Source organism: Salvelinus fontinalis, chromosome 13 (genome assembly GCF_029448725.1).
Source record: "Salvelinus fontinalis isolate EN_2023a chromosome 13, ASM2944872v1, whole genome shotgun sequence".
Taxonomy (NCBI): domain Eukaryota; kingdom Metazoa; phylum Chordata; class Actinopteri; order Salmoniformes; family Salmonidae; genus Salvelinus; species Salvelinus fontinalis.
The window spans coordinates 2,844,946-2,863,578 of record NC_074677.1 but is presented as its reverse complement, the minus strand read 5'-3'; the positions used below and the strand labels follow the sequence as shown (position 1 = coordinate 2,863,578).

General features: G+C 42.9%; 2 protein-coding genes and 1 long non-coding RNA gene across 5 annotated transcripts in view; 2 read left to right on the top strand and 1 right to left on the bottom strand.

Annotated features, from left to right (window-relative positions):
* LOC129867917 (transcriptional coactivator YAP1-like) overlaps positions 1–10,519 on the top strand; it is a 67,435-nt gene extending 56,916 nt beyond the window's left edge. The window contains exon 8 of the mRNA XM_055941405.1: positions 1,770–10,519. Within this exon, the coding sequence (XP_055797380.1) occupies positions 1,770–1,918 (149 nt within the window). The 3' untranslated portion in view covers positions 1,919–10,519. The remainder of the gene's footprint in view (positions 1–1,769) is intronic.
* A 3,071-nt stretch (positions 10,520–13,590) lies between these two features.
* Positions 13,591–18,506, bottom strand: LOC129867918 (uncharacterized). 2 transcript variants are annotated; one of them, XR_008761694.1, is made up of 3 exons: positions 17,312–18,506; positions 16,709–16,791; positions 13,591–16,423 (listed from the first exon to the last, which is right to left on the bottom strand). It is a non-coding gene; the product is annotated as an uncharacterized LOC129867918 (long non-coding RNA). The 2 variants fall into 2 exon arrangements; XR_008761695.1 differs by lacking the exon at positions 17,312–18,506 and adding an exon at positions 17,196–17,305.
* The window catches only part of LOC129867916 (inhibitor of apoptosis protein-like), a 128,195-nt gene continuing 126,278 nt past the window's right edge, over positions 16,717–18,633 (top strand). For both annotated transcript variants that reach the window (XM_055941398.1, XM_055941397.1), the window contains exon 1: positions 16,717–16,823. In XM_055941398.1, the coding sequence (XP_055797373.1) occupies positions 16,788–16,823 (36 nt within the window). In that variant the 5' untranslated portion in view covers positions 16,717–16,787. The remainder of the gene's footprint in view (positions 16,824–18,633) is intronic.

The window sequence follows — 18,633 nt, the reverse complement described above, 5'->3', positions numbered from 1 at the left end:
GAACAGGGTATGGCAGTAGGTGCCTTTGAACGGGGTAATGGCAGTAGGTACCTTTGAACAGGGTAATGGTAGTAGGTGTCTTTGAACAGGGTATGGCAGTAGGGGCATTTGAACAGGGTATGGCAGTAGGTGCCTTTGAACGGGGTAATGGTAGTAGTATGGTAGTAGGTGTCTTTGAACAGGGTATGGTAGTAGGTGCCTTTGAACAGGGTATGGTAGTAGGGGCATTTGAACAGGGTATGGCAGTAGGTGCCTTTGAACAGGGTATGGCAGTAGGTGCCTTTGAATGGGGTTTGGTAGTAGGGGCCTTTGAACAGGGTATGGCAGTAGGTGCCTTTGAACGGGGTCTGGTAGTAGTATGGTAGTAGGGGCCTTTGAACAGGGTATGGCAGTAGGTACCTTTGAACAGGGTATGGTAGTAGGTGCCTTTGAACAGGGTATGGTAGTAGGTGCCTTTGAACAGGGTATGGTAGTAGGTGCCTTTGAACGGGGTATGGCAGTAGGTGCCTTTGAACAGGGTATGGTAGTAGGTGCCTTTGAACGGGGTATGGTAGTAGGTGCCTTTGAACAGGGTATGGTAGTAGTATGGTAGTAGGTGCCTTTGAACGGGGTATGGTAGTAGGTGCCTTTGAACAGGGTATGGTAGTAGGTGCCTTTGAACAGGGTATGGTAGTAGGTGCCTTTGAACAGGGTATGGTAGTAGGTGCCTTTGAACAGGGTAGTGGTAGTAGGTGCGTTTGAACGGGGTAATGGTAGTAGGTGCCTTTGAACAGGGTATGGTAGTAGGTGCCTTTGAACAGGGTATGGCAGTAGGTGCCTTTGAACAGGGTATGGTAGTAGGTGCCTTTGAACGGGGTATGGTAGTAGGTGCCTTTGAACAGGGTATGGTAGTAGGTGCCTTTGAACGGGGTATGGTAGTAGGTGCCTTTGAATGGGGTATGGTAGTAGGTGCCTTTGAACGGGGTATGGTAGTAGGTGCCTTTGAACAGGGTATGGTAGTAGGTGCCTTTGAACGGGGTATGGTAGTAGGTGCCTTTGAACAGGGTATGGTAGTAGGTGCCTTTGAACAGGGTATGGTAGTAGGTGCCTTTGAACAGGGTATGGTAGTAGGTGCCTTTGAACAGGGTATGGTAGTAGGTGCCTTTGAACGGGGTATGGTAGTAGGTGCCTTTGAACAGGGTATGGTAGTAGGTGCCTTTGAACGGGGTATGGCAGTAGGTGCCTTTGAACGGGGTATGGTAGTAGGTGCCTTTGAATGGGGTATGGTAGTAGGTGCCTTTGAACGGGGTATGGTAGTAGGTGCCTTTGAACAGGGTATGGTAGTAGGTGCCTTTGAACGGGGTATGGTAGTAGGTGCCTTTGAACAGGGTATGGTAGTAGGTGCCTTTGAACAGGGTATGGCAGTAGGTGCCTTTGAACAGGGTATGGCAGTAGATGCCAGGCTGGGTTTTCCACACTCAACAGTTTACTGTGTGTATCCAGAATGGTCCACCACCCAAAGGACATTTTGCCAACTTGACACAACTGTTGGAAGCATTTGTAGTCAACATGGACCAGCATCCCTGTGGAACACTTTCCACACCTTGTAGAGTCCCATGCCCCGACGAATTGAGGCTTTTTTGGGGGGCAAAAGTGGGCTGCAACTCACTATTAGGAAGGTGTTGTTAATTTGTTGTACTCTGTGTAAATGAACTCAATCTCTGGCATTACATCTTGGATCTCTAGCAACATCCACAACATTCTAATGACTGTATTATGTGCTGTGATAGGTGACTCTGCAGCAGGCCAGCCAATGGCATTCCTGGAGGCGGGCCCAGGGGTGTGCATGGCTACCGATGGGGAGGAGCTAATGCCCAGCATCCAGGAAGCCCTGAGCTCAGACCTCCTGAGTGACATGGATACTGTTCTCTGGTTATAGACACACACTAAAGATACACACACACACACTACATACACACACACTATAGACACACACTAAAGATACACACATACACACTACATACACACACACTATAGACACACACACACACACTACATACACACACACTATAGACACACACACACACACTACATACACACACACTATAGACACACACTAAAGATACACACATACACACTACATACACACACACTATAGACACACACTAAAGATACACACACACACACTACATACACACACACTATAGACACACACTAAAGATACACACATACACACTACATACACACACACTATAGACACACACTAAAGATACACACACACACACACTACATACACACACACTATAGACACACACTAAAGATACACACATACACACTACATACACACACACTATAGACACACACTATAGACACACACACACACACTACATACACACACACTATAGACACACACACACACTAAAGATACACACATACACACTACATACACACACACTATAGACACACACTAAAGATACACACACACACACTATATACACACACACTATAGACACACACTAAAGATACACACATACACACTACATACACACACACTATAGACACACACACACACACTACATACACACACACTATAGACACACACACACACACTACATACACACACACTATAGACACACACACACACACTACATACACACACACTAAAGATACACACATATACACTACATACACACACACTATAGACACACACACACACACTAAAGATACACACATATACACTACATACACACACACTATAGACACACACTAAAGATACACACATACACACTACATACACACACACTATAGACACACACTAAAGATACACACATACACACTACATACACACACACTATAGACACACACACACACACACTACATACACACACACTATAGACACACACACACACACACTACATACACACACACTATAGACACACACTAAAGATACACACATACACACTACATACACACACACTATAGACACACACTAAAGATACACACACACACACTACATACACACACACTATAGACACACACTAAAGATACACACATACACACTACATACACACACACACTATAGACACACACTAAAGATACACACATATACACTACATACACACACACACACACACTAAAGATACACACATACACACTACATACACACACTATAGACACACACACACACACACACACTATAGATACACACATACACACTATAGATACACAGATACACACTACATACACACACACTATAGACACACACACACTACATACACACACACTATAGATACACTACATACACACACACTATAGACACACACACACACACTACATACACACTACATACACACACACTATAGATACACTACATACACACACACTATAGACACACACACACACTAAAGATACACACATACACACTACATACACACACACTATAGACACACACTAAAGATACACACACACACACTACATACACACACACTATAGACACACACTAAAGATACACACACACACACACTACATACACACACACTATAGACACACACACACACACTACATACACACACACTATAGACACACACACACACACTACATACACACACACTATAGACACACACACACACACTACATACACACACACTATAGACACACACACACACACTACATACACACACACTAAAGATACACACATATACACTACATACACACACACTATAGACACACACTAAAGATACACACACACACACTACATACACACACACTATAGACACACACTAAAGATACACACATATACACTACATACACACACACTATAGACACACACACACACACTACATACACACACACTAAAGATACACACATATACACTACATACACACACACTATAGACACACACTAAAGATACACACACACACACTACATACACACACACTATAGACACACACTAAAGATACACACATACACACTACATACACACACACTATAGACACACACTAAAGATACACACATATACACTACATACACACACACTATAGACACACACTAAAGATACACACATACACACTACATACACACACACACACACACACACTAAAGATACACACATACACACTACATACACACACTATAGACACACACACACACACACACTACATACACACACACTATAGATACACACATACACACTATAGATACACAGATACACACACACTATAGACACACACACACACACACTACATACACACACACTATAGATACACTACATACACACACACTATAGACACACACACACACACTACATACACACACACTATAGACACACACACACACACTACATACACACACACTAAAGATACACACATATACACTACATACACACACTATAGACACACACTAAAGATACACACACACACACTACATACACACACACTATAGACACACACTAAAGATACACACATACACACTACATACACACACACTATAGACACACACTAAAGATACACACATATACACTACATACACACACACACACACACTAAAGATACACACATACACACTACATACACACACACTATAGACACACACACACACACACACTACATACACACACACTATAGATACACACATACACACTATAGATACACAGATACACACTACATACACACACACTATAGACACACACACACACACTACATACACACACACTATAGATACACTACATACACACACACTATAGACACAGACCGTGTCACAGACTATATACACAACAGTAGTACATAATGAACTGACTTGATGGGTTGTAGACTCTACACAACAGGGAACGAGACTCAGACTCCGCCCCTCCACTTCCTCTCCTGGGTGTTACCTGTCTCCCTTGAACCTAGCTGGCCACTGATTGGCTGGTTTCCCAGGATGTAACCCAGTAGACACTGTGGCCCTTGACGACTGGAGATATAGAGATACATGATGTGGTACTGAGGACACTGGCCCTTGACGACAGGAGAGAGAGATACATGATGTGGTACTGAGGAGACTGGCCCTTGACAACAGGAGAGAGAGATACATGATGTGGTACTGAGGACACTGGCCCTTGACGACAGGAGAGAGAGATACATGATGTGGTACTGAGGACACTGGCCCTTGACGACAGGAGAGAGAGATACATGATGTGGTACTGAGGACACTGGCCCTTGACGACAGGAGAGAGAGAGATACATGATGTGGTACTGAGGACACTGGCCCTTGACGACAGGAGAGAGAGATACATGATGTGGTACTGAGGACACTGGCCCTTGACGACAAGAGATAGAGATACATGATGTGGTACTGAGGACACTGGCCCTTGACGACAGGAGAGAGAGATACATGATGTGGTACTGAGGACACTGGCCCTTGACGACAGGAGAGAGAGATACATGATGTGGTACTGAGGACACTGGCCCTTGACGACAGGAGAGAGAGATACATGATGTGGTACTGAGGACACTGGCCCTTGACGACAGGAGAGAGAGATACATGATGTGGTACTGAGGACACTGGCCCTTGACGACAAGAGATAGAGATACATGATGTGGTACTGAGGACACTGGCCCTTGACGACAGGAGATAGAGAGATACATGATGTGGTACTAAGGACACTGTGGCTAGTGTTCTCTTCCTCTCTCCTCCCCTCTCTCCTTCCCCCTCTCCTCTCCCTCCTTTCTCCCTCCCTTCTTCCCTTTCACAGGAGAGAGAATCTTCAGTTGCCTTTCGTCCCTGTATACCTCACACCTGCCTTTCTCTTCCCATAAGCATGTATCTTTGTTAGTTATGCCTACATATATCAACAAACAATCTTCTTTATAAGTGGTACAATTTCTCAACGTGTTGTTTAACTTGCAGGCTGCTAAATTGTGAGGCATGAAAGATTAACAGAATATTCCTCCACATCAGCAGTTGTAATAGAATTGACCAGTTATAACATACATACAGAGCCTTCATAAAGTATTCACACAACTTGACTTATTCCACATTTTGTTGTGTTGCCAAGTGGGATTAAAATGCATTTAATTGTCACCGATCTACACAACATACTCAGTAATGTCAAAGTGGAAGGTTTTGACATTAGGTACATTTGAAGTTGGAAGTTTACATACACTTATGTTGGAGTCATTAAAACTCATTTTTCAACCACTCCACAAATGTCTTGTTAACAAACTATAGTTTTGGCAAGTCGGTTAGGACATCTACTTTGTGCATGACACAAGTAATTGTCCAACAATTGTTTACAGACAGATTATTTCACTTATAATTCACTGTATCACAATTCCAGTGGGTCAGAAGTTTACATACACTAAGTTGACTGTGCCTTTAAACAGCTTGGAAAATTCCAGAAAATGGTGTCATGGCTTTAAAAGCTTCTGATAGGCTAATTGACATAATTTGAGACAATTGGAGGTGTACCTGTGGATGTATTTCAAGTCCTACCTTCAAACTCAGTGCCTCTTTGCTTGACATCATGGGAAAATCAAAAGAAATCAGCCAAGACCTCATAAAAAAATTGTAGACCTCCACAAGTCTGGTTCATCCTTGGGAGCAATTTCCAAACGTCTGACGGTACCACGTTCATCTGTACAAACAATAGTACGCAAGTATAAACACCATGGGACCACGCAGCCGTCATACCGCTCAGGAAGGAGACGCGTTCTGTCTTCTAGAGATGAACGTACTTTGGTGCAAAAAGTGCAAATCAATCCCAGAACAACAGCAAAGAACCTTGTGAAGATGCTGGAGGAAACAGGTACAAAAGTATCTATATCCACAGTAAAACGAGTCCTATATCAACATAACCTGAAAGGCCGCTCAGCAAGGAAGAAGCCACTGCTCCAAAACCACCATAAAAAAGCCAGAATACGGTTTGCAACTGCACATGGGGACAAAGATCGTACTTTTTGGAGAAATGTCCTCTGGTCTGATGAAACAAAAATAGAACTGTTTGGCCATAATGAACATCGTTATGTTTGGAGGAAAATGGGGGAGGCTTGCAAGCCGAAGAACACCATCCCAACCGTGAAGCACGGGGGTGGCAGCATCATGTTGTGGGGGTGCTTTGCTGCAGGAGGGACTGGTGCACTTCACAAAATAGATGGCATCATGAGGGAGGAAAATTATGTGGATATATTGAAGCAACATCTCAAGTCATCAGTCAGGAAGTTAAAGCTTAGTTGCAAATGGGTCTTCCAAATGGACAATGACCCCAAGCATACTTCCAAAGTTGTAGCAAAATGCCTTAAGGACAACAAAGTCAAGGTATCGGAGTGGCCATCACAAAGCCCTGACCTCAATCCTATAGAAAATGTGTGGGCAGAACTGAAAAAGCGTGTGTGAGCAAGGAGGCCTACAAACCTGACTCAGTTACACCAGCTCTGTCAGGAGGAATGGGCCAAAATTCACCCAACTTATTGTGGGAAGCTTGTGGAAGGCTACCCGAAAAGTTTGACCCAAGTTAAACAATTTAAAGGCAATGCTAACAAATACTAATTGAGTGTATGTAAATTTGTGACCCACTGGAAATGTGATGAAAGAAATAAAAGCTGAAATAAATCACTCTCTACTATTATTCTGACATTTCACATTCTTAAAATAAAGTGCTGATCCTAACTGACCTAAGACAGGGAATTGTTACTAGGATTAAATGTCAGGAATTGTGAAAAACTTGAGTTTAAATGTATTTGGGTAAGGTGTATGTAAACTTCCGACATCAACTGAAAGTATTCATGTTATAATCAGCGATTACAGCGGGGAATCTGGCTAACTAAGAGTGGGTTAACTGGGGTGGCAGGTAGCCTCGTGGTTAGAGCATTGGGCCAGTAACTGAAAGGTTGCTGGATCGAATCCCTGAGCTGACAAAATTATGTGGATATATTGAAGCAACTATCAAAAATCTGTCATTCTGAGCAAGGCAGTTAACCCACTGTTCTCCGGGCGCTGAAGACGTGGATGTCGATTAAGGCAGCCCGCCTCACCTCTCTGATTCAGAGGGGTTGGGTTAAATGCGGAAGACACATTTCAGTTGAAGACATTCAGTTGTACAACAGTTGTGCACACCTGGATTGTACAATATGTGCCCATTATTCTTAAAAAATGCTTTAAGCTCTGTCAAATTGGTTGTTGATCATTGCTAGACAACCATTTTCAAGTCTTGCCATAGATTTTCAAGACGATTTAAGTCAAAGCTGTAACTCGGCCACTCAGGAACATTCATCTTGGTAAGCAACTGCAGTGTAGATTTGGCCTTGTGTTTTAGGTTATTGTCTTTCTGAAGGGTGAATTTGTCCTCCCAGTGTTTGTTGGAAAGCAGATTGAACCAAGTGTTCCTCTAGAACTTTGCCTAAGCTCTATTCTGTTTCATTTACCTTAAAAATAAACTCCCTAGTCCTTGCCGATGACAAGCATACCCCTAACATGATGCAACCACCACCATGCTAGACAATATTAAGTGTTGGATTTACCCCAAACAAAACACTTTGTATTCAGGACATAAAGTGAATTTCTTTGACACATTTTTTGCAGTTTTGCTTTAGTGTCTTATTGCAAACAGGATGCATGTTTCGGAATATTTTTATTCTGTACAGGCTTCCTTCTTTGTACTCTGTCATTTAGGTTAGTATAGTGGAGTAACTACAATGTTGTTGATCCATCCTCCGTTTCATCCTGTCACAGCCATTAAACTCTGTAACTGTTTTAAAGTCACCATTGGACTCATGGTGAAATCCCCGAATGGTTTCCTTCCTCTCCGGCAACTGAGTTAGGAAGGACGCCTGTATCTTTGTAGTGACTGGGTGTAGTGATACACCATCCAAAGTGTAATTAATAACTTCACCATGCTGAAAGGGATATTCAATGTCTGTTTTTAATTATTTTGACCCATCTATCAATTGGTGCCCTTCTTTGCGAGGCATTGGAGAACCTCCCTGGTCTTTGTGGTTGAATCTGTTTGAAATTCACTGCTCGACTGAGGGACCTTACAGATAACTATGTGTGTGGTACAGAGGATGGGCTAGTCATTTACAAATCATGTTAAACACTATTATTGTACACAGTGTGAGTCCATGCAACTTATTTTGTGACTTGTTAAGAGCATTTTAATACTGAACATATGTAGGCTTTATGAACATTTTAATACTGAACATATGTAGGCTTTATGAACATTTTAATACTGAACATATGTAGGCTTTATGAACATTTTAATACTGAACATATGTAGGCTTTAAGAACATTTTAATACTGAACATATGTAGGCTTTATGAACAAAAGGGTTGAATACTTCTTGACATTTCAGATTTTTATTCTGTATTAATTTGTAAAAAAAAAAATGCTAAAAACATAATTCCACTTTGACGTTATGGGATATTGTGTGTAGACCAGTGACAGAACATTACACTTGTATCCATGTTGAATCGAGGCTGTAACACAACAACATGTGGAGGAAGTCAAGAGGATGAATAGTTTCTGAAGGCTCTGTGTGTCTGTGTCGCTGTAATAATGGGACAGAATGTTACATCAGTCTGGGACAGTTGGGCTGCGTTTACACAGGCAGCCCAGTTCTGATACTTCTTCCCTTAATTGGTATGTTGACCAATCACATCTGACGTTATCACAGATCTTTTTCAGAGATGATCTGATTGGTCAAAAGACCAATTAGTGAAAAAAATATATCAGAAATGGGCTGCCTGTGTAAACACTTCCTTAACACACAACCCTACAGAACACACACACACCATGTAAATTATAGCAAAACTCTAATATTATATTTCTATTATGCATGATGCTTTGTGTTTTATACTACAGTATTGATGCTATGTGTTTTATACTATAGTATTGGTACTAGGTGTATGGAACCCTATTTCCTGTCTGTTGTTCTGTCTCTCTGCCTGTAGTCTGTTTGCCTGTCTGCCTGTTGTCTATCTGCCTGTAGGTTCTGTCTGTCAGCCTGTAGTCTGCCTGTAGCCTGTCTGCCTGTAGTTTGTCTGTCTGCCTGTAGTCTGCCTGCCTGTAGTTTGTCTGCCTGTAGTTTGCCTGTCTGCCTGTAGCCTGTCTGCCTGTAGTTTGCCTGTCTGCCTGTAGTCTGCCTGCCTGTAGTTTGCCTGTAGTCTTTCTGTCTGCCTGTAGCCTGTCTGCCTGTAGTTTGTCTGTCTGCCTGTAGTCTGCCTGCCTGTAGCCTGTCTGTCTGCCTGTAGTCTGTCTGCCTGTAGTTTGCCTGTCTGCCTGTAGTCTGTCTGCCTGTAGCCTGTCTACCTGTAGTTTGCCTGTCTGCCTGTAGTCTGTCTGCCTGTAGTTTTCCTGTCTGCCTGTAGTCTGTCTGCCTGTAGTCTGTCTGCCTGTAGCCTGTCTATCTGTGTATCACTTTAGAACAACTCAATAATAACTGATGCTCAGAACTATTATTTAGTATTTTGATCATGTTTATATATGCATGTGTTTTCAAATGCAGTTTATCTTTATATTTGTGTAATCATGTTTAAACCAAGCTAAGAATAAACTTTGACAATCTGTTCTTGTTTATATTCATGCTTTTATTTTTCATACACTCTGGTACCCCTTCAAGTTGTTGTTGTTTTGTGTGTATTTTTATTGGGTGAACAACAGCCAGATCAGACAGCAGTACATCCCAATGAATGGTTCACTGCAGCTCAATGACTCAATCTACTAGGCTCCATAATGAATGGTTCACTGCAGCTCAATGACTGAATCTACAAGGCTCCATAATGAATGGTTCACTGCAGCTCCATGACTCAATCTACAAGGCTTCATAATTAATGGTTCACTGCAGCTCAATGACTCAATCTACAAGGCTTCATAATGAATGGTTCACTGCAGCTCAATGACTCAATCTACTAGGCTCCATAATGAATGGTTCACTGCAGCTCAATGACTGAATCTACAAGGCTCCATAATGAATGGTTCACTGCAGCTCAATGACTCAATCTACAAGGCTTCATAATTAATGGTTCACTGCAGCTCAATGACTCAATCTACAAGGCTTCATAATGAATGGTTCACTGCAGCTCAATGACTCAATCTACAAGGCTTCATAATGAATGGTTCACTGCAGCTCAATGACTCAATCTACAAGGCTTCATAATTAATGGTACACTGCAGCTCAATGACTCAATCTACAAGGCGCCATAATGAATGGTTCACTGCAGCTCAATGACTCAATCTACAAGGCTTCATAATTAATGGTACACTGCAGCTCAATGACTCAATCTACCAGGCTTCATAATGAATGGTTCACTGCAGCTCAATGACTCAATCTACAAGGCTTCATAATGAATGGTTCACTGCAGCTCAATGACTCAATCTACAAGGCTTCATAATGAATGGTTCACTGCAGCTCAATGACTCAATCTACAAGGCTTCATAATGAATGGTTCACTGCAGCTCAATGACTCAATCTACAAGGCTTCATAATGAATGGTACACTGCAGCTCAATGACTCAATCTACAAGGCTTCATAATGAATGGTACACTGCAGCTCAATGACTCAATCTACAAGGCTTCATAATGAATGGTACACTGCAGCTCAATGACTCAATCTACAAGGCTTCATAATGAATGGTACACTGCAGCTCAATGACTCAATCTACAAGGCTTCATAATGAATGGTACACTGCAGCTCAATGACTCAATCTACAATGCTTCATAATGAATGGTACACTGCAGCTCAATGACTCAATCTACAAGGCTTCATAATGAATGGTACACTGCAGCTCAATGACTCAATCTACAAGGCTTCATAATGAATGGTTCACTGCAGCTCAATGACTCAATCTACAAGGCTTCATAATGAATGGTTCACTGCAGCTCAATGACTCAATCTACAAGGCTTCATAATGAATGGTACACTGCAGCTCAATGACTCAATCTACAAGGCTTCATAATGAATGGTTCACTGCAGCTCAATGACTCAATCTACAAGGCTTCATAATGAATGGTTCACTGCAGCTCAATGACTCAATCTACAAGGCTTCATAATGAATGGTTCACTGCAGCTCAATGACTCAATCTACAAGGCTTCATAATGAATGGTACACTGCAGCTCAATGACTCAATCTACGAGGCTTCATAATTCTAAAGAAGTGCAGCCTATTACATGTACAGTGTCTTGCGAAAGTATTCACCCCCCTCTGCATTTTTCCTATTTTGTTGCCTTTCAACCTGGAATTAGAAATATATTGTTGGGGGGTTTGTATCATTTGATTTACACAACATGCCAACTACTTTGAAGATGCAAAATATTTTAAGAAACAAGACCATAAAACAGAACTTGAGCGTGCATAACTATCCCCCCCAAAGTCAATACTTTGTAGAGCCACCTTTGGCAGCAATTACAGCTGCAAGTCTCTTGGGGTATGTCTCTGTCTAAGCTTGGCACATCTGGCCACTGGGATGTTTGCCCATTCTGCAAGGCAAAACTGCTCCAGCTCCTTCAAGTTGGATGGGTTCCGCTGGTGTACAGCAATCTATAAGTCATACCACAGATTCTCAATTGGATTGAGGTCTGGGCTTTGACTAGGCCATTCCAAGACATTTAAATGTTTCCCCTTAAACCACTCTAGTGTTGCTTTAGCAGTATGTTTAGGGTCATTGTCCTGCTGGAAGGTGAACCTCTGTCCCAGTCTCAAATCTCTGAAAGACTGAAACAGGTTTCCCTCAAGAATTTCCCTGTATTTAGCGCCATCCATCATTCCTTCAATTCTGACCAGTTTCCCAGTCCCTGCTGATGAAAGAAATCCCCACGGCATGATGCTGCCACCACCGTGCTTCACTGTAGGGATGGTGTCCTCGGGGTGATGAGAGGTGTTGGGTTTGTGCCAGACATAGCGTTTTCCTTGATGGCCAAAAAGCTCAATCTTAGTCTCACCTGACCAGAGTACCTTCTTCCATATGTTTGGGGAGTCTCCCACGTGCCTTTTGGTGAACAACAAACGTGTTTGCTTATTTCTTTCTATAAGCAATGTCTTTTTTCTGGCCACTCTTCCGTAAAGCCCAGCTCTGTGGAGTGTACGGCTTAAAGTGGTCCTATGGACAGATACTCCAGTCTCCGCTGTGCAGCTTTGCAGCTCCTTCAGGGTTATCTTTGGTCTCTTTGTTGCCTCTCTGATTAAAGCCTTCCTTGCCTGGTCTGTGAGTTTTGGTGGGCGGTCCTCTCTTGGCAGGTTTGTTGTGGTGCCATATTCTTTCCATTTTTTAATAATGGATTTAATGGTGCTCTGTGGGATGTTCAAAGTTTTGGATTTTTTTTAATAACCCAACCCTGATCTGTACTTCTCTACAACTTTGTCCCTGACCTGTTTTGAGAGCTCCTTGGTCTTCATGGTGCCGCTTGCTTGGTGTTTCCGCTTGCTTGGTGTTTCCCCTTGCTTACTGGTGTTGCAGACTCTGGGGCATTTCAGAACAGGTGTATATATACTGAGATCGTGTGACGGATCATGTGATGTGACACAGATTTCACACAGGTGGACATTATTGAACTAATTATGTGACTTCTGAAGGTATTTGGTTGCACCAGATCTTATTTAGGGGCTTCATAGCAAAGGGGGTGAATACATATACACACACCACTTTTCTGTTTTTATTTTGTTTAATTTTTATTAACAAGTTATCTTTTTATCTTCACTTCACCAATTTGGACTATTTTGTGTATGTCCATTACATGAAATCCAAGTAAAAATCAATTTAAATTACAGGTTGTAATACAACAAAATAGGAAAACCGGCAAGGGGTATGAATACTTTCACAAGGCACTGTATGTGTGTGTGGAAGAGGCTTTGTGTGAAGGTGGGTGGGTGGGGCTTTGTGTAAAGGCAGGTTTGTGGGTGGGGCTTTGTGTGAAGGCAGATGTGTGGGTGGGTGGGGCTTTATGTAAAGGTAGGTGTGTGGACGAGGCTTTGTGTAAAGGCGGGTGTTGTGGGTGGGGCTTGATGTAAAGGCAGGTGTGTGGGTGGCGCTTTATGTAAAGGCGGGCGTGTGGGTGGGGCTTTGTGTAAAGGCAGGTGTGTGGGTGGGGCTTTGTGTAAAGGCTGGTGTGTGGGTGGGGCTTTGTGTAAAGGCAGGTGTGTGGTTGGGGCTTTGTGTAAAGGCAGGTGTGTGTGTGGGGCTTTGTGTAAAGGCAGGTGTGTGGGTGGGGCTTTGTGTAAAGGCAGGTGTGTGGGTGGGGCTTTGTCATCCACCTTTTTACCAGAAAATTATAATCTATTGGATCATTTGGACATGTTCACACAGAAAGTATATCTTTTCATATCATCATTTTATAAAAGTTGTCATGACATGACCCCGCTTCCCCCGTCGCTTCCCCTGTGCAGGTGTTGTTACACGTGGTCTGCAACTGCGAGGACGATCAGCTGTCCGTCCTGACTCTCTGTAGCGCTGTCTTAGGCGTCTCACAGTACGGACATTGCAATTTATTGCCCTGGCCACATCTGCAGTCCTCATGCCTCCTTGCAGCATGCCTACTGCACGTTCACGCAGATGAGCAGGGACCCTGGGCATCTTTCTTTTGGTGTTTTTCAGAGTCAGTAGAAAGGTCTCTTTAGTGTCCCACGTTTTCATAACTGTGACCTTAATTGCCTACCGTCTGTAAGCTGTTAGTGTCTTAACGACCGTTCCACAGGTGCATGTTCTTTAATTGTTTATGGTTCATTGAACAAGCATGGGGATACAGTGTTTAAACCCTTTACAATGAAGATCTGCAGGGAAACAGTGTTTAAACCCTTTACAATGAAGATCTGGGAAGTTATTTAGATGTTTACGAATTATCTTTAAAAGACAGGGTCTTTGAAAAAGAGACGCTTCTTTTATTGCTATTACAACTGGAGCAGGTCACCCCTGCTGGGTGTTCCAGACCAGCACTAACAAACCTAATCAAGGTGCTATTGCTGGGCTGGAACAGAAGTCTGCTCCCCAGTAGATCAATGAGCAGCTGAGCGAGGTTGACCACCTCTGGTATTGGCTGGTTTTTCTTCTCCTGAAATGCTGCTTTAGTAATAATAGTCTTCTTGTTAATAAACTGTCTAACCTTTACAACGAGTTCGCTTATTTGTATACTTTGAAATGATACGAAATAGTGTTGATTCTTTGAAGTTAAAGTGTTTAATTAAACTTGTTTTAATTGTTAACGAAACTATTTTTCAAGATTAACTCGTGTCTGTTGATTAATCACAGATTTTTTATTTTTATTTTATTTTACCAGGTAAGTTGACTGAGAACACGTTCTCATTTGCAGCAACGACCTGGGGAATAGTTACAGGGGAGAGGAGGGGGATGAATGAGCCAATTGTAAACTGGGGATTATTAGGTGACCATGATGGTTTGAGGGCCAGATTGGGAATTTAGCCAGGACACCGGGGTTAACACCCCTACTCTTACGATAAGTGCCATGGGATCTTTAATGACCTCAGAGAGTCAGGACACCCGTTTAACGTCCCATCCGAAAGACGCCACCCTACACAGGACAGTGTCCCCAATCACTGCCCTGGGGCATTGGGATATTTTTTAGACCAGAGGAAAGAGTGCTTCCTACTGGCACTCCAACACCACTTCCAGCAGCATCTGGTCTCCCATCCAGGGACTGACCAGGACCAACCCTGCTTAGCTTCAGAAGCAAGCCAGTAGTGGTATGCAGGGTGGTATGCTGCTGGATCCCAATCCTGCAATAAAGAGGGAAATCTCTCTGATGTTTTTGTGTTGTATTCTTAAATGAACATGACCTTTTTGTTCAGGCATAAGCTCTCCAATTAGTTTTATTTGATTGTCATAATTCTTTTCAGGATATCAGCCATGTGAACCCATTTTGCAGCTGTTAATGGCATGCAACGCCAATGCAGCCATCTACCTACAGCAGTGGTTCCGTCCTCCAGTACCCCCAACAGCCCATCTCCAGTCCTCCAGTACCCCCCAACGGCCCAACTCCAGTCCTCCAGTATCCCCAACAGCCCAACTCCAGTCCTCCAGTACCCCCAACAGCCCAACTCCAGTCCTCCAGTACCCCCAACAGCCCAACTCCAGTCCTCCAGTATCCCCAACTAAGGGATGTCTCCTGTCATATCCACATCATATAACAACCATCTAGTCTAACTAAGGGATGTCTCCTGTCATATCCACATCATATTACAACCATCTAGTCTAACTGAGGGATGTCTCCTGTCATATCCACATCATATTACAACCATCTAGTCTAACTGAGGGAGTCTCCTGTCATATCCACATCATATTACAACCATCTAGTCTAACTGAGGGAGTCTCCTGTCATATCCACATCATATTACAACCATCTAGTCTAACTGAGGGATGTCTCCTGTCATATCTGGAAAAGGACTAAGTAGTAAAGGTAGAATCTGATGCTGCTGAGTTGCTCATCTTCACAGTGGGAATCCGGTCTAGAGGTCCGCTGGTGAACCTACAGTAGTACATAAACAAATGAAAAGCACACCAGCTGTTATTTATGTCACCTATACCATCAGGGCTCTTAATTGTTTGGTTTGGTTAAATTCATTCGGGTGTTTTAGTGTCATATAAAGATTAAATGTATTGTTGGGCTGGAACAATCAATAGTCAACACAGGAGGTTGTCCTATCTCGTTGATGCCTTTGTCCTATTCTGTAATGTCCATACATTTTCCACCCTTATGAATAAAGTGCTCAACAAATGAGCATTGGATTATCATATGATATATAATACCCACTGGAGTCTTTGGGTCAAGATTGTCCTGCAGGCTGTATGGACGTCACACTGTACCATTTGCGTCTCCCTTCTTCACGGTCATGGCTAGAAGGAATCCAGTTTTTTGTCAAATTAAGGTAATATTCTAGATTACATAGTTGCATTCAAGACAAGGTGTTTAGTGTGATATGTTGTTAGTAGAGTAAGTGTAGGCTACCCTCGTATTAAAAATATTCTGCTAATGTCTCGTCATATAACGCTTATAACGTGTTGTAGAATTGCATCAAATGTTTATCAAACGCCACATTTTTCCTGCGCAAAGGAAAGAAACGTCTCTGATATAGCCTATAAACCTATGCCACTACGCGTTTTCGAATAGTGTAAAATATCAATTCTACTCATTACATGAGGAATAGTAGCTAGGTTTACGTTAGTCTGCAAATGCGATGATAGAGGCATGCAATCATTTGTTATAAAAGTGCATTTTTATGGTGACAAAAAATGCCTACCCCAAAACTCGAAACTCACTCGACTAGACTATAAACTATCCAGCTAATTTAGTGTTGTTAACACCTGGTTCGCATAACAGCTGAACTAAACTAGAAATCGATCAGACTTGATTCACCAGTGATGAAATGATCGAAGCAGACCGTGTACTGATAGCTGTCTGGGTTCAGTTCTTGACAGGCAAAAAGGTTTCTTCGCTTTTCTGACAGTTCTTGAGTCTTATCTCATTGGTGTCACTGTCACCAATGGTGTTTCACGATTGCGGGGAATCTGTAAACGTGTTTTCCCCGTTGTCTTTCTTGCCTTGTTAGATAGAGCACACAGGAAATGAGAGTGGTGAAGAATCAACTCGTTTTAGGCACCGTTATCACGCAGTTTGGGTTAGCAACTCTGCCGTTGTCGGATGAATTCATGCGCTGGTCTTCCAACATGGCAGACAGGAGCCGTCGTATGTGAACTGCGAGCACTCAATAGTTCATGTTCTATGTTTGAGCTGCTTTTGAAAGCTAAAGTCGAATTGAAAACATTATTGGCATTGTTACATTCGATTTTCATAATAGCAAGCTAGGAATGATGGTTTGGTTAGCTAAACTAGCGAGTCTGTTTGGTTACCACGGCTCCTACTGTAGCTAAACTAGCGAGTCTGTTTGGTTACCACGGCTCCTACTGTAGCCATCTAGCGAGTCTGTTTGGTTACCACGGCTCCTACTGTAGCCATCTAGCGAGTCTGTTTGGTTACCACGGCTCCTACTGTAGATATCTAGCGAGTCTGTTTGGTTACCACGGCTCCTACTGTAGCCATCTAGCGAGTCTGTTTGGTTACCACGGCTCCTACTGTAGCCATCTAGCGAGTCTGTTTGGTTACCACGGCTCCTACTGTAGATATCTAGCGAGTCTGTTTGGTTACCACGGCTCCTACTGTAGCCATCTAGCGAGTCTGTTTGGTTACCACGGCTCCTACTGTAGCCATCTAGCGAGTCTGTTTGGTTACCACGGCTCCTACTGTAGATATCTAGCGAGTCTGTTTGGTTACCACGGCTCCTACTGTAGCCATCTAGCGAGTCTGTTTGGTTACCACGGCTCCTACTGTAGCCATCTAGCGAGTCTGTTTGGTTACCACTGCTCCTACTGTAGCTAAACTAGCGAGTCTGTTTGGTTACCACGGCTCCTACTGTAGCCATCTAGCGAGTCTGTTTGGTTACCACGGCTCCTACTGTAGCCATCTAGCGAGTCTGTTTGGTTACCACGGCTCCTACTGTAGCCATCTAGCGAGTCTGTTTGGTTACCACGGCTCCTACTGTAGCCATCTAGCGAGTCTGTTTGGTTACCACGGCTCCTACTGTAGCCATCTAGCGAGTCTGTTTGGTTACCACGGCTCCTACTGTAGCCATCTAGCGAGTCTGTTTGGTTACCACGGCTCCTACTGTAGCCATCTAGCGA